General features: G+C 37.2%; 1 protein-coding gene across 3 annotated transcripts in view; it reads right to left on the reverse strand.

Annotated features, from left to right (window-relative positions):
* wdr33 (WD repeat domain 33) overlaps positions 1–14,647 on the reverse strand; it is a 36,439-nt gene that overhangs the window by 14,238 nt on the left and 7,554 nt on the right. For all 3 annotated transcript variants that reach the window (XM_026206396.1, XM_026206393.1, XM_026206395.1), the window contains exons 10-14: positions 13,292–13,370; positions 13,050–13,160; positions 12,610–12,704; positions 12,441–12,527; positions 12,223–12,362 (exon numbers count right to left, since the gene is read on the reverse strand). In XM_026206396.1, the coding sequence (XP_026062181.1) occupies positions 12,223–12,362; positions 12,441–12,527; positions 12,610–12,704; positions 13,050–13,160; positions 13,292–13,370 (512 nt within the window). The remainder of the gene's footprint in view (positions 1–12,222; positions 12,363–12,440; positions 12,528–12,609; positions 12,705–13,049; positions 13,161–13,291; positions 13,371–14,647) is intronic.

The raw sequence follows: 14,647 nt of genomic DNA on the forward strand, positions 1-14,647 counted from the left end.
ATTTAATGTTGTTCAGTTGCTTTGTTTCAATCTGTATTGTTAAAAGCGCTATATAAATAAAGGTCACTTGACTAAAAAGCTTTCAGAAGGGCAAAACCAGGCTTAGATGGCCTCCTCCTGAATTATATTTAGAAATATGGGATGTGGCAGGGATTATGCTGGATTCATTTAATTTTGTAAATCAAGTATGGCACATATCATTGCTTCCTAAAAAGGGTAAAGATCCTTTAGATTGCTCCAACTACAGACCAGTATCACTCATTCCATGCAATATAAATGTTTATGCTAAAACTCTTGCCTCATGGATGGAGAAAGCTATTCATAACTTAATCAAAGCCAAGACTGGTTTTATTAAGGGGCATCACGCATCCGATAATATGCGTCGATTGTTACATGTACTTGAGCCTTTTTTTCCAGCATGCAGAAAACAGTCTACCATTTCCTTCACAGAGTGGAACAAAGCAGGGATATCCACTTTCCCCTTTATTGTTTTGTTTATCTTTTAAACCACTAACACAAGCCATTAGGAAATCTGACATTCCACCGATTCATGAGAATAATCATATTATTTTGTTGTATGTTGATGACATTATCTTATATTTAGATCATTTTGATGTTTAAACTGGTATAATTAAGGAATTTGATCACTTTAGTAGTCTATCGGGGTACAAGATAAATTGTACCAAATCTTGTTTTAATGACAATTAACTATATGTTAAAGTTAACTCTACTATCCCCTTGTTTATTCCTACTAAAGATTTTAATCTATTTGGGTATTACCATATATGAAGACATTCATAAAATTGCCAGAAACAAATTTAATGACATTTTAGTCAACATCAGAAGTGATATTCAAAGATGGAATAATCTTTAAGTCTCTCCTAGGCAAAACCTCCAACGTCAAAATGAATGTTACCTTGGCTTTATTTTTATTTTTCTATGCTGCCACTTTCCCCTCCTTCAGGTTACTTTAAGGAGATCAGTTACATAATTTCCCAGTTCATCTGGAATGGTAAACAACCAAGAATAAAACTTGTCACATTGTAGCATCCTATACTTCTATATCTTTAATTATATTATTTGCCATTTCAACTTAAGGCTCTTCATATCTACATCTACAGCTTCATGGAGATTAATCGAAAGTTACAAGGTTAAACCACATAGGCTCCAAGATATTTTATTTGCTGGCACAGGCCAATTATATTAGGATCTGGAAAAGGGTGGAAGGTCTGATAGGAGGACCTTTCAAATTTTGTAACAACACACCCTTATGGCACAACATTTTTATGTGGAAATAAGCCATTTGTCCAGCCCTCTTGTTCTACATTGGGCATAAACACTTGCAGTGACCAAGGACTCTACTCATTTCAAGAACTAAATTTTGTTTACCAGCATCATCATATTTTGTCTTTTTTTCAGTTACACTCTGCTCTCAAGGTCTATTGAGTTCCCTGGGCATCCCCCATTTCCTCACATCCTATGTGGGATTGGATCACAGGTTGGCCATCTGTTTCTTTAATATATAGTAAACTTAAATCACACTGCAAACCTCTTTTTATTAAATGGGGGATTTGATGCGATTTCAATTTTTCCTTTCTCTTTGGAGTGTTACAAGCTCTTGGTGCATAAAGAATATTTGTAATGCAAAGAGATATCCAAAGAGATATTCTTTATAAAATTGAAGGCTCATCCACACACCCCTAAAATGGCTCAGTCTAACACGCCCCCACATCTCTATGTCACTATGTGGTAAGATTTGCATAATGCCACCCAAATGTTCATGCAAAGAAAGGCAGCGTACCTCTTATTCTCACTGTTGCCGCCGGCGCTATGTCGTGGAGTCGCTGTGTGTTTCCTTGTTAAAGCGAAACTACTTTGTTTGGCCTTCCAAAAGAAGACAAGACTATAAAAACTAGTTGAGTTGAATTTTAACACTGTTCCAGAACAGTCCAACCCAAATATTCAGATGTGTGCAGTGCATTTTATGGAAGATGATGACAGTTTCCTGAACCAGTAGCTTGCAATGTGTCTGTGGCACAAAGGCTGTTTCTATAAAGTTGGGCAGTTCAAACTTTGCAAGGACAGTCTGGCACTTCTCACTCATAGCCTGTAAGTACATATTTTAGATTTAAAGAGCCAGTAAGATGAAAATTCTAAGCTTCCTATCACTGTTTATAAGTCCTGTACAATAGGTTTAAATCCATCCAAGGTTAAAAAACATTGTCATTTTGTCAAAATATCATTTTAAAATTACAATTTCAATTCTCATATATCCCCAAACGGTTCGCGCAAAGCTGTTCAAAAGATTCAGTTTCCTTAAACCCCACCTTTCGGTAGCATACTGTGTTCTGATTGGTCAACTGACAGTTTTGATTGGTTGTTCTGCACACAACTTCATGGTAAACAATGCGTTAGCATCTTTTTGGGGTTAATTATGTCTTATTCCTCTCATCACGAAGCAAACAGTAAAATAAAAAACTTGAAAAGTCTCGCTGCTTTTTCTTCTGTGTGGGTGTATTCAAGCTGCGCGCTTCAGTTTGAATCTGAATAGCGCATTCAGCGCGGGGCGTGGTCACATTAGATATAATGAAGGGAGACGTGAAAAACAGACATCGCGTTGTTTTCATATGGATTACTTTATCACAGAATATCTGTTAGCAGCATTTGTTACACTTCATTTTAATGACGTGTTTGTAAATGAAAATCAGCGCAGACAAAGGCTGCAGACAGCACACATACTGATAAGACACTCAGGAGAAAACAAACACATAACTTCGTAATCATACTTCGCGTTGTGATTCAGAGATGCTTGTTGGTCTAAAAGTTGGTAATGAACCCTCTTTTATGGCCAAACGCTTTGAAAATCCCACCTTGTACTCACCGAGATTAGAAAAGCTGTCATCAGTGAAATGTTGTGAACACAACAAAAGGGATTTGTTGTACTGCTCTGGTATTGTGGTAAAAATGAATTTTAGCCATTGGTTCTTCTGATCTTCATTCTTTGGCAGTGAAAATAAAACAAACTTGCCTTTACAATTAAAAACACCGTCTCCTCGACATGATGCTATCACACCAACCAGAGCGTCTGTGTGGGGGGATGGGGCAGGTCAGAGTTACGTTTCTCCCAAGACGGTAGGCGGAGATTATTATGCAAAGTGTTCCTAGTGACGTACATAGAGATGGGCAAAAGATTTGAAATCTATACGACTCGTTTCAGCGATTCAGAGTCGACTCCTGTAGAAGCCAATAACTTTATAAATCGTGTACTTTTTGGTTTAATTACTTTGCACATTGTTTACACTGATGGACAGCTACATCATACACTGTAATACAGGTAATTTTTGATTTCCCATCTGTAAATTGCCAATGATGATTCAAATTCGAATGATTTAAGTTTTGAGCAGTAGAGTAGGCTTGTTGTTTCTCAGATCACAAATCCAGACATGGATTTATAATTAAGCAGTGCAATAGGTAACACAACGCTTAAATAGACCGTTAAAGATATTATACCAGTTCACCAAATCTGACCGAATCGTTTGAAAACTGTTTGTGTCTCCAGCACGCACTAATTCACAAATTACTTAAAAGGTTAGTTCACCGAAAAATTAAAATGATGTCATTAATAACTCACCCTCATGTCGTTCCAAACCCGTAAGACCTCCGTTCATCTTCGGAACACCATTTAAGATATTTTAGATGTAGTCCGAGAGCTCTCAGTCCCTCCATTGACACACAGAGCGTCTGAACTGAACTGGCTGCATCTGAACTGAACTGGTTCTTTTGGTGATTGATTCTGAACTGATTATGTGCTAATGTTATGAGCACGGGTAAACCGAAGGCTTGAATGAAGGGTGATCATCGCCAATGACGTCATTACGTCGAGCGCAAAAGAACTGGTGTACCGTTTTCTTCAACCGATTTATTGAATCAAAATGTCCAAGAAGAATCGGTTTGCGGAAAAGAACCGAACTTCCCATCACTACTGGTGATCAGAAAACTGATGCAACCGGTTCTTGAATCGAGAACGAGTCAATCTTTTGTTCATCATCTAGCTTGCTCCATGTTCAACTTCAGTTCTCTCTTCACAGCAGTTCAGTCAGTGTACTGTGTGAGTACATGAATTACTCTGGGATATTGGTTTGTTTTAACTCAGAGGGAGAGTCAGCAACATTAAAAAAAAGTTAACCGCTTAAGTCATTTGTGGATTAATGCTTATTGGAGACAAGAACCGTTTCAAACTATTCAGTTTGATTTGGTGAACTGGTTCAAGAAGATCCGGTAACATCGAGTGATTCGTTCGCGAACCGGATATCATTGAACTGTTGTGTTTTGAACTCGCTCAGAACAGACACGAAGAGAAGACAATGCTGAATGAACTCGTAGTTTTTGCTATTTTAGTACCAAAATGTATTATCGATGCTTCAAAAAATTCTAACTGACCCTCTGATGTCACATGGACTACTTTGAAGATGTTTTTCACTCAACTGAGTACTCATCTCAGGTAATAATCTTCCTGGACCTGTCTGCTGCTTTTGACACCGTTAATCACCAGATTCTCCTGTCCACCCTCAGAAAGATGGGCATCTCTGGAACCGCACTCCTGTGGGTTAAGTCCTACTTCTCTGACAGATCCTTCAGTCTTGGAGGGGTGATGCTTCTAAGTCACAACACCTTGCTACTGGGGTTCCTCAAGGCTCAGTACTTGGACCACTTCATCTACATGACGTCATTATGATCTGTCATTCAGAAGCAAGGCTTTTCTTATCACTGCTACGCTGATGACACCCAACTCTACTTCTCATTCCAACCATATGACCCGACGGTAGCTGCTCGCATTTCAGCCTGTCTGAGTGACATTTCTAGCTGGATGAATGACCATCACCTTCAGCTTAACCTTACGAAGACAGAACTCGTGGTGATTCCAGCTAACCCATTGCTTCATCACAACTTCTCTATACAGCTGGGTTCGTCAACCATTACTCCTTCGAGGACAGCCAGAAACCTAGGAGTTGTGATAGATCTTAAATTAAGCTTCACAGACCACATTGCTACAACAGGAAGATTAGACCCTTCCTGTCAGAGCAAGCCACCCAACTTCTTGTCCAAGCTCTTGAACAAGAACAGAATGGACTATTGTAATGCTCTCCTGGCGGGCCATCCTGCATGTACTGTCAAGCCTCTGCAATTGTTCCAGAATTCAGCAGAGAGGGTTGTCTTCAATGAGCCAAAAAAAGCTCACGTTACTCCTCTCCTCATCAGGTTACACTGGCTACCAGTAGCCACTCGCATCTAATTCAAGGTACTGATGCTTGCCTACAAGACGACTACTGGCACCAACATACCTAACCTCACTAGTTAAATCCTATGTGCCCTCCAGAGGTTTGCGCTCTGCAAGTGAACGACGCCTTGTGGTGCCATCCCAAAGAAGTTCAAAATCACTCTCATGATCCTTCTCCTGGACTGCACCCAGCTAGTGGAATGACCTCCCAATTTCATTTCATACAGCCGAGTCTTTAGTCCTTTTCAAGAAACATCTAAAGACTCATCTTTTTTGCCAGCACTTGACCAACTAACACTAGCAATTTTCCTTATTTTCTTGTCTTTTCATTTATTTATATATATAAACTTTTTTAATCTAGATTAATCTGACTGTGATCTTGAAATTAATCTAGATTAATCTAGATTAAAATGGCTCATTCGAATTCTGCTGAAGGCATTCAGAATATGTGTGTTACCCAAATAAAATTGACAAACAGTAATTCTTTGAGAAGGGGTTTAGAAAAGGGGCTCATCTTCTGTTTCTAAAATGCATCACAAAGTGCTTGAAAAAGCTGTAAACTAATTCCACATTGCACAAGGTGCAAACAACCTTACGCCTGTTTCACACCAATGTTTAAGTTTTTTTCAAGTTTGCAGGTGTCAAGGTACAGAAACCAAGTAATTAAATGTAAAATAGCACTGGATAGTCTTCAATTTAAAAATGAAATATACAATCAAACCTACATTTATTCAGACACCTTCAACATTTCTCACATTATTACAGTTTTGCTACATATATCAAAAATTATACCTGGTGTCTGAATAATTTTTGGTTTGACTGTTAAAACTACAAAGTAATTCATTCAAGAGCAGTGAGTGATTTTCTTTCATTTTCTTGGATAAACATTAAAGCAGCCAGTAGCTAAATTAGGCGCGGTAACTTTAAGAGATGATGAACGCATCCAATATAAAACATGGCATTTTTTCCCTCAACGGTTTACTTTCACTTAAGAAATAACTGACAGTTTTTTCGAGCATAATTTCCAAGGTGGATATTTTGTATGTATTCGTCGGCACAAGAGCAAAAATAAGCAAATTCGATGTTCAAGTGTCTTGAGACGTCTTTCTCTTCGCAGAAGAGAGCTCGGTTCAGTGTTGCTGTCCGTGATACGTGCCTCTCTCTTTCTCCGCACCGAACACAGCGCGCGAGTAACCAGCTACTCCGTTCAGCTTTTCCGCGTCTTGTTTTTGGATGCTTTAATGTTTAAATCGACAAGCGGTAAGGCGTAAAAACATGTGAAAAAGATAAGCTTTCGTGACGATGCGCAGCAGTGGCCCGTCAACTGTTCTGAGCATCTTTTTAGGCTGGCCTCAGCCAGTCGGTTATATAAAATGTCAAGGTGAAAGTCATCATAGCTTGCTTAGTACAGACCCCCTTCCTCAAATCTTGCCCTGGAGGTCCAATGCGCTGCAGAGTTTTGCTCCAACCCTGATCAAAGTCACCTGCTTGTGGTTTTCTTATGAACACAGAGTCATTGATTGGCATTGATTAGCATGCTCAGGTGTGCTTGATTAGGGTTAGAGCTAAACTCTGCAGGAAAGTGGATCTCGAGGTCCAGATTTGAGGATCCCTGGTATAGACCCAGCTCCCAACCCAACTTTGAGAATAGATTAATGGCGATATTTTATATATATATATATTAGGGCCGGGACTCGATTAAATTTTTTTTATCTAATTAATTAGAGGCTTTGTAATTAATTAATCGAAATTAATCGCATTTTAATCGCACATAAATATATGACCTGAGAACAGTGACAAGTAATTTTTTTTCACATGGATTTATAGTATACCATTGAATAATGCCTGAATACATAAGCTTAAGCAACAAAATATTGTTTATTTTTGTTCAACCAAGTCTAGCAGACCAGTGCAATTTTTGCCATTAAGTGTGGCAATGCAGACATCCCAACCTGCAAAAAGTCATTTCAGGGAGGTATCCAGAAGAACCCCCCCCCCCCCAAAGGAAGGAAATACATCTCAGCTGTAGTCACCTTCTCAGTGAGACTTTGCCTATCTGAATGGGAGAACTTCCCTGCACTTAGCCTCCCTAACATGTTGTGGTCCCTAAAAGATATAGCATAAAATATTATTTCTATAAGCTATAGGCCTATGTAATTATTCGTTAATTATGTTTAAATATGTAGATTAATTTTACTATTTATATAATCTGCTTATACAATTTATGTAAACTGCTTTTATTTATTTTCCATTGCAACTTTAAACAGGTCTAAAGAAAAAAGTTTGTTGTTTTCATGTAGCCTTGGCAACAAGCCTGAATAATATGCAGATGAAATTAAATTTGTCAACTCACCTCAACATGCCTTTTGCAATCATTTAACCTCCTATGGGCAATGCTTGAGCAAGACTGTCATAATGTTTTACATATATAAGACGGGGTACACTTTCGTGTAGTCTGCCGTAAAATGTGTCTTGTACTTTTTTTTTTTTTTTTTTTGCACTTTCCCTCTGCCATGGTGCTCCTGTTTCTAGAGAGACATAACTGATTAATTTTGTTCGGGAGAAGAGATAAAAGCCCGCCCACAATGACAATTGATTGATTGATTTGCAGAAACAGGCCAATCATGATGCTCTCTGTCTTACATGCGCTTCGCACACACGCACATTAGCACACACACGCAAGGTCTCTCGCTCCCTCTCCCTCTCTGCCATGCGCGCGCTACACGGTTTGAAACACAGTATCTGTTTCGCATGCGCGCTTTTGCTCGCTCGGTCTAGATTCCGGGAGATTTTAACTAATTTGCGGGTCTCAGGGAGCCGCTTTCAATATGCGGGAGACTCCCAGAACTTCCGGGAGACTTGGGATGTCTGGCAATGGCATATTTAGAAACAATTTAGAAACAGTACATTTCAGAAATTCAGGTAGCTTATAGGTGCTGGAACCTTCTGTAAAGTGTTTTTTAAGTAAAACACAATACTGTCAATTACATTCAGAACATTGGAAACCCTGACTATTAGAAAACATCTCTCTGTTGCTTCAGAGGCCATAACATACTAAGTCCAACTCTCAATAACTTTGGCCAAAACATTAAAGAGTTTAACATAAACAGCCAGTTGCACCACTAAAATAATACATAGTTCAACATAAAGTGTAAAGTCCACGCTAGCTGCTATATTTTCTGCGTTGAGGTGATACTTGAGACTCGATGTGCTGCTGCGGTGATATGCGAACGCTAGTTGATGGTGCTTCAGTATAATCGGTCCGCCGAAACTCATCCAGTGAGAAACGTTCCACGGTGCAAAAATAAGTTATTAAAAATGCGGGAATTTTTTTTCTGTAACTAATTAATCTTAATTAACGCGTTATTTTTTGTGTAATTAATTAATCTCAATTAACGCGTTAAAGTCCCGGCCCATATATATATATATATATATATATATATATATATATATATATATATATATTTATATATATTTTAGTGGTGGGCCGTTATCGGCATTAACATGCTGCGTTAACGCAAGACTCTTATCGGGCGATAAAAAAATATTGCCATTAATCCATTCTAAAAGTTGGGTTGGGAGCTGGGTCTATACTAAGCAAGCTATGATGACTTTCTCCTTGATATTTTATATAACCGATGCTCAGGACAGTTGACGGATCACTGCTGTGCACCGTCACGAAAGCTTATCTTTTTCACATGTTTTTAAGCCTTACCGCTTGTCGATTTAAACAAGCAGCCAAACACAAGACGCGGAAAAGCTGAACGCTGGTTATTCGCGCGCTCTGTTTGGTGCGGAGAGAGAAATCAAGAGCCGCGTATCACGGACAGCGACACTGAAAACGAGCTCTCTTCTGCGAAGTTCTCCTCAAAGTCCCTCCTGCACCTGAACGAACAAATACAAATCGCAGTTTGAACAAACAAAAGGATGTGAAAGAGCCCAATTCAGTACTCGCGGTGTTCTAGTGTTCAGGGCTCACGCAGAGAAAGACGTCTCAAAACACTTTAACATCGAATTTGCTTATTTTTGCTCTTGTGCCAACAAATACATACAAAATGTGTCAAAATATCATTTTATTTTTATCATTTTATTGGATGCGTGCGTCATCTCTTAAAGTGACCGCGCCTAATTTAGCTACTGGCTGCTGTAATGTTAATCCAAGAAAATGAATGAAAATCACTCACTGCTCTTGACTGAATCACTTTGTAGTTTTAACAGTCAAACCAAAAATTATTCAGACACCAGATATAATTTTTGATATATATAGCAAAACCGTAATAATGTGAGAAATGTTGAAGGTGTCTCAATAAATGTAGGTTTGATTGTATATTTCATTTTTACATTGAAGACTATCCAGTGCTATTTTACATTTAATTATTTGGTTTCTGTAATTTGACCTTAAAAAACATTGGTGTGAAACAGGGGTAAGGTTGTTTGCACCTTGTGCAATGTGGAATTAATTTACAGCTCTTTATAAGCACTTTGTGAGGCATTTTGGAAATCCTTTCCTTTATCATGACAAGGAAATAAACATATAAGTTGCACTGGACTATTAATCGCATTTATTTAGAACCAAGAACCGAGAGAAAATATTACAGTCTACAACAGCGAGAGGGCGCTCTATGCTTCTCAGTGCTCCTGTAGCATACCACTGAAAACAACTGAAAACTGTTAACTAAAATATTAACTTAATTTATTTAACAAAATCCAATGCCAAGAACAGATATTGGTAATCTGGAAAGGCAAGTTATTCAGCTAACGGTACACAAGAGTACACAAAACCACAGGCTGAATAGGTGCCCGGTATGTTAACATAACACAGTAACAGTTAGCTACACAATAGCATAAAGAACATACTCGGGAGGCTGAATAGTCTAAAATTAACATAAGCCAGCAAAGTCCAACAGTTACCGCTAACATTAAGGAAGTTCAAGTGATCTTATTCCACCTCTCGTGGCTGCAGATGGTAATGTTTTCTCTTGGTTAATTTCTCTCGGTTCATGTCAAATTAATTTTGATAAGTCGTACTTGACTAGGACTTCGCAGGACCAGCCAAACTATGAAAAAAAGTGTGACTTATAGTCCAGAAAATACGGTACACGTCTAATCAAGGTTTATGTCTTCTCAATGACGATTGCAAAGAAGACAATAATACAAAACTGCCTCCCTAAAATAGTAACCTGTGAATGTCAATCACCAAGATTTTATAAGGCTAAACCTTGTAACATAGATGAATGGCAATGTCTTCCTTAAAAAAAAAATTGGAATATATAAAGGAATGACCATAAGTTTTTATTTTTTTCAGATAGTAAAAATGATGTGTCTGTTGCTTTCCCTTTCTTGTTCTGTTTGTTTGTTTTTGTTGAATAAAAAATAAAGTTGATCACACAAAAAGAATTTTAATAATGCATCACTGAATCATTGACTGAAAAAAAAAAAAAAAACGATAAATCATTCACTTATGAAACATCGCTGTGTGCTACTCAGAAATGAGCGAATGTTCTGCTGTGATCTTTGGAACCATTTTCGTTAACCAAGTCAAGCAAAAAGAGTCAACATTTACAATGTCAAATTTGCTATTGTGGTTTTCAGGCAAAACTTCACTCTTTCGCTTTCAAAACTTTGATCATGCCACATTGCTTATCTAGGCTATATGTTATAAAAACAAAGTTGGATTTTTATCGCAGCATGTTTCTTCTGTGCAGTTTCATACATTTGTTTGATTTGTTTTGAGATTTTCACATAGACAGGCTGCATGAATGTCAACTGGCGTTACATTGTTACTGTTGATTATCCATTATCAATTGCAGTTTTAAGAATAAAAGAAACCCAGATACTTTGATCTACTGAGACCCAGACAATACAAAAAATACACAGGCATCTTCGAGACACCCCACAGAGTGGAGCTGCAGGAAACGCCTCTCTCACATATGTTATCAGTTCCTTCTCATCCCCTTCCTTACCCATCCTCCCTCCACTCAGTTCATTCAGAATGGTCAATAGTTTAATGTTCTACATGAATGCAAGTACTATTTTCAGTCAGTTCATGTTTGGTATCTTTTGAATAGTTTCAGGGCGAGTGGTACAATGGTCTCAATCTTACAAATGTAGACTAAAAGAGAGTACAGATCCTAAGAGTTAAGAGATATTTTGCTTACTCTAATGGGCGTGCCCTTTTCCAGTGTCTTCCATTTAAATTACCTTCTGTTCCCTTTGAGGTGTAAACTACAGGTTAATGGGACATGGGTTAATGCAAATTACAACTGTTTGTACATGCCTCCATTTGGGGGATGTTTTATCTTGGTTTTGTATTTATTTATTATTTTTGTGTGTCTCTCTTTTCTAAGGTCAGGTATGCATATTTTACTTATAAATTCATCTTTGAGGATTTGATGTTTTGTATTGATATGATGTGACATGTTTGAACTGGATATGTAATTGGCAGAATACATATTTACCTGACTGATGATAAATTGTTACATTTGATTTTATTCTGTTTTACACTGTAATTGTTGACTCTAGTAGATTACATCGTATCTTTGTTAGAGACATGAGCACCCGAATGAATAAATGAGTAAATATAAAATAAAGAGTTTAACTAGAATAAACAAAAGTCAGAAGAATACTAATTAGAAACAGACATACAACCAATTTGCATTCCAACCTAAATTTGAGGTCATAATAAAATGGAGTCAGATTAGAACTGAACTTAAATCGAATAATGTTGTGCGTTGAAAAGACTGGACATGCAAGAAACCTTCATCCAGCACTGGATACCTCCCTTGGACGGAGTGCGTGGATCTTACACTGTTTACACAATGTAATAAAATCAAAATCATTCTTGCCAAAAGTTTTATTATAATCACATTTGGTGGGTTGGCGTGTGTTAATGTCAGGCCCTGCTGGCACTGCTACAAAGACATGTAGTATTTGATCATACTGACCTGTTGAAACTGAGCTGGAATTGGCTTTGCATAAGGAACCTTTTTAGTCGGAGGCTTTTTTTGGTCCTTCAGCATGACCTCTTCCATTCCCCAGTCCAGCCCCGGAATGCTCATCTCAGGCTCTGCCACCATCTCTTTGCCTGAGCAGATAGATACCAGTTATATATAACCAACTGAACTTCAATAAATATTAACTGTGCATGTATAAGTGTCTTAACCAGTTTGTTCTTGTTCCATGGCAGCCTTCAGTTGTTCCGGGATCCCCATGCCAGGAATGGCTGCAACACTATTTGTCTCTATGTCATCTAGAATTATCCAAAATAAAGCATTATGAATTCATATGTAAATCCTCTATAGGGCTTTTAAATTGCACGAAGGAATACTAACCATACTCTACTCCATCTTCTGACATTCCAGGCAGCAAGTTCAGATTGTATCTGTCCCGCATCTTATCCCCCGGCCGATTTCTCGTCCAAAATTTGCTGAGGAAGTAATCACAGATCAATGAGCTAGAGTCTATGCAAACTAGAGCATTTTAGGTTCATAATCATTCATTTCTTTGTTTTGACCATGCAAGAGTTTTTGACTGCATGGAACATTAAATTTGTGTATTAACATTTAGCTGTAAATAAAGGAATGTGTTCTATAGCATATTTTGTTCGTTGGTAGTAATAAAAAAAAAAACTGGTATCGAGAATTACCTGTGGTAAAAAAAAAAAAATGTTATCGACAATTGTAAAGTTTCACTTGTATAGGTATTAACTACTGAAATGTTGGTTAATGTTACAACCCTAATAGAAACATGCATTTTTTTGACCCACACTTACCTGGTATGGTCATTAGACCCAGAACACAAGATGTGGCCCAGTGGATGCCAGGCTAAACTCCAGATCATTCCTTCATGAGCCATCTCCATTCCTCCCACCTCTTTCTCCACTCTAGCAAAATATTTCAACAACTTCAGCAGTCAAATAACACACAATTTGAAATTATTCCACAGAGTATTACTTTTTGACTAATGCTACCGTATATGGTTAAACAGTACAGAGAGGATCTGAACAGTGCTTACCCTGCATGCCAAAAAAGCAGTGATCCATCAGAGCCTCCACTGGCAAACAAGCCTTCATGAACTGGGTGCCAAGCTACAGCTGCAATTAAAAAGAGAAAATGTATATTTATTTATGATTTAACGCCATGTCAGCAGCAATGGCTATATTCATGGCAAGAGGAAACAGTTCAATTTCATAATTCAGTCATTTATATATCGTGTCAAAACAATTATATACGGTAACCATTTTAAGAGAAAATGCATATGCATACAATGTTAAATTATACAACACACTGCTTCACTTGAAGGAGATTAATACATGGGTCAATATCATTGTAGAGACTTTTGGTGTCCTGCACATAAATAAATAATTTGCCATGATAACATAAGAATGACTATGAAAGGGTGTGTTATATTAGGATTAGATTTTATTTTCATAAAAGCATTACTTGACTCTTTAGATCCATTTTCTAGATTTTTTTTTTTGTTTTGTTTTGTGTAAGAGGATGCATGTTATTTTGCTATGTCCCAAGCACTGCTCATTAAATTTGAATGACAGTAGAATACTGTCAAATCATAAAATAAAATAAAAAACAATTATCCTATTGATATTTTGTTAAATAAGAGATTATTTAATTTGAGTGTATTGATAATTTGGTAATAAAAACTATATTTTTATTTAATAAAAAAATAGTAATTTGTCCATGTCTCTTGAATGTTTGCTGAATTGCTTTGCTAAAGCTTAACATGTCCATCCATACTGTCAGCCTAAAATATGTCAGAAGTGATTCGAATCCAGTAGTTCCACAAGTTTAAATATACCAAATACTCAACAACAACCAGACTGAATATTTAGCTATTCACAGTTTGCTGTAAGCTAATATACTAATTGAAGCTCAAAATGTCTACCCTGTCATTGTTCCAAAATGTCCACCCTGTCAGCCACTTAAACTCATTACACATATGACACATGCATTCATTTGTAGGTAATATTGCTTAAAACTAAAATGAATGAAGGAGGGGGGGTACAATGTATGATTGAGGATGTAATTATATTTATTATTAATATTATTATATTATTTTATTTTAACAACCCTGTTAAGTAAAGGGACATCATAGCTTTCAGAAAATATCATTTCCATCTTAATTTTGCAATGAAAACGTATTTAACAGTAATATGTATATGTCCATGACAGTGTCTTATGGTTTATGCTTCGACTAATGGCCCATAATTATCTAAAAATAAAATGTGTGGGAACTCAGTTAATGTTACCATAGTACTTGAGTGTCTACTATTTATGATATGACAAAGCACATTTTTGAGTATTGTGAGGGTAGAAAGGCACTCTATTGTGATATTGACCCACATATTCTCAT

This window comes from Carassius auratus, chromosome 27, assembly GCF_003368295.1.
Source record: "Carassius auratus strain Wakin chromosome 27, ASM336829v1, whole genome shotgun sequence".
Classification (NCBI taxonomy): Eukaryota; Metazoa; Chordata; class Actinopteri; order Cypriniformes; family Cyprinidae; genus Carassius; species Carassius auratus.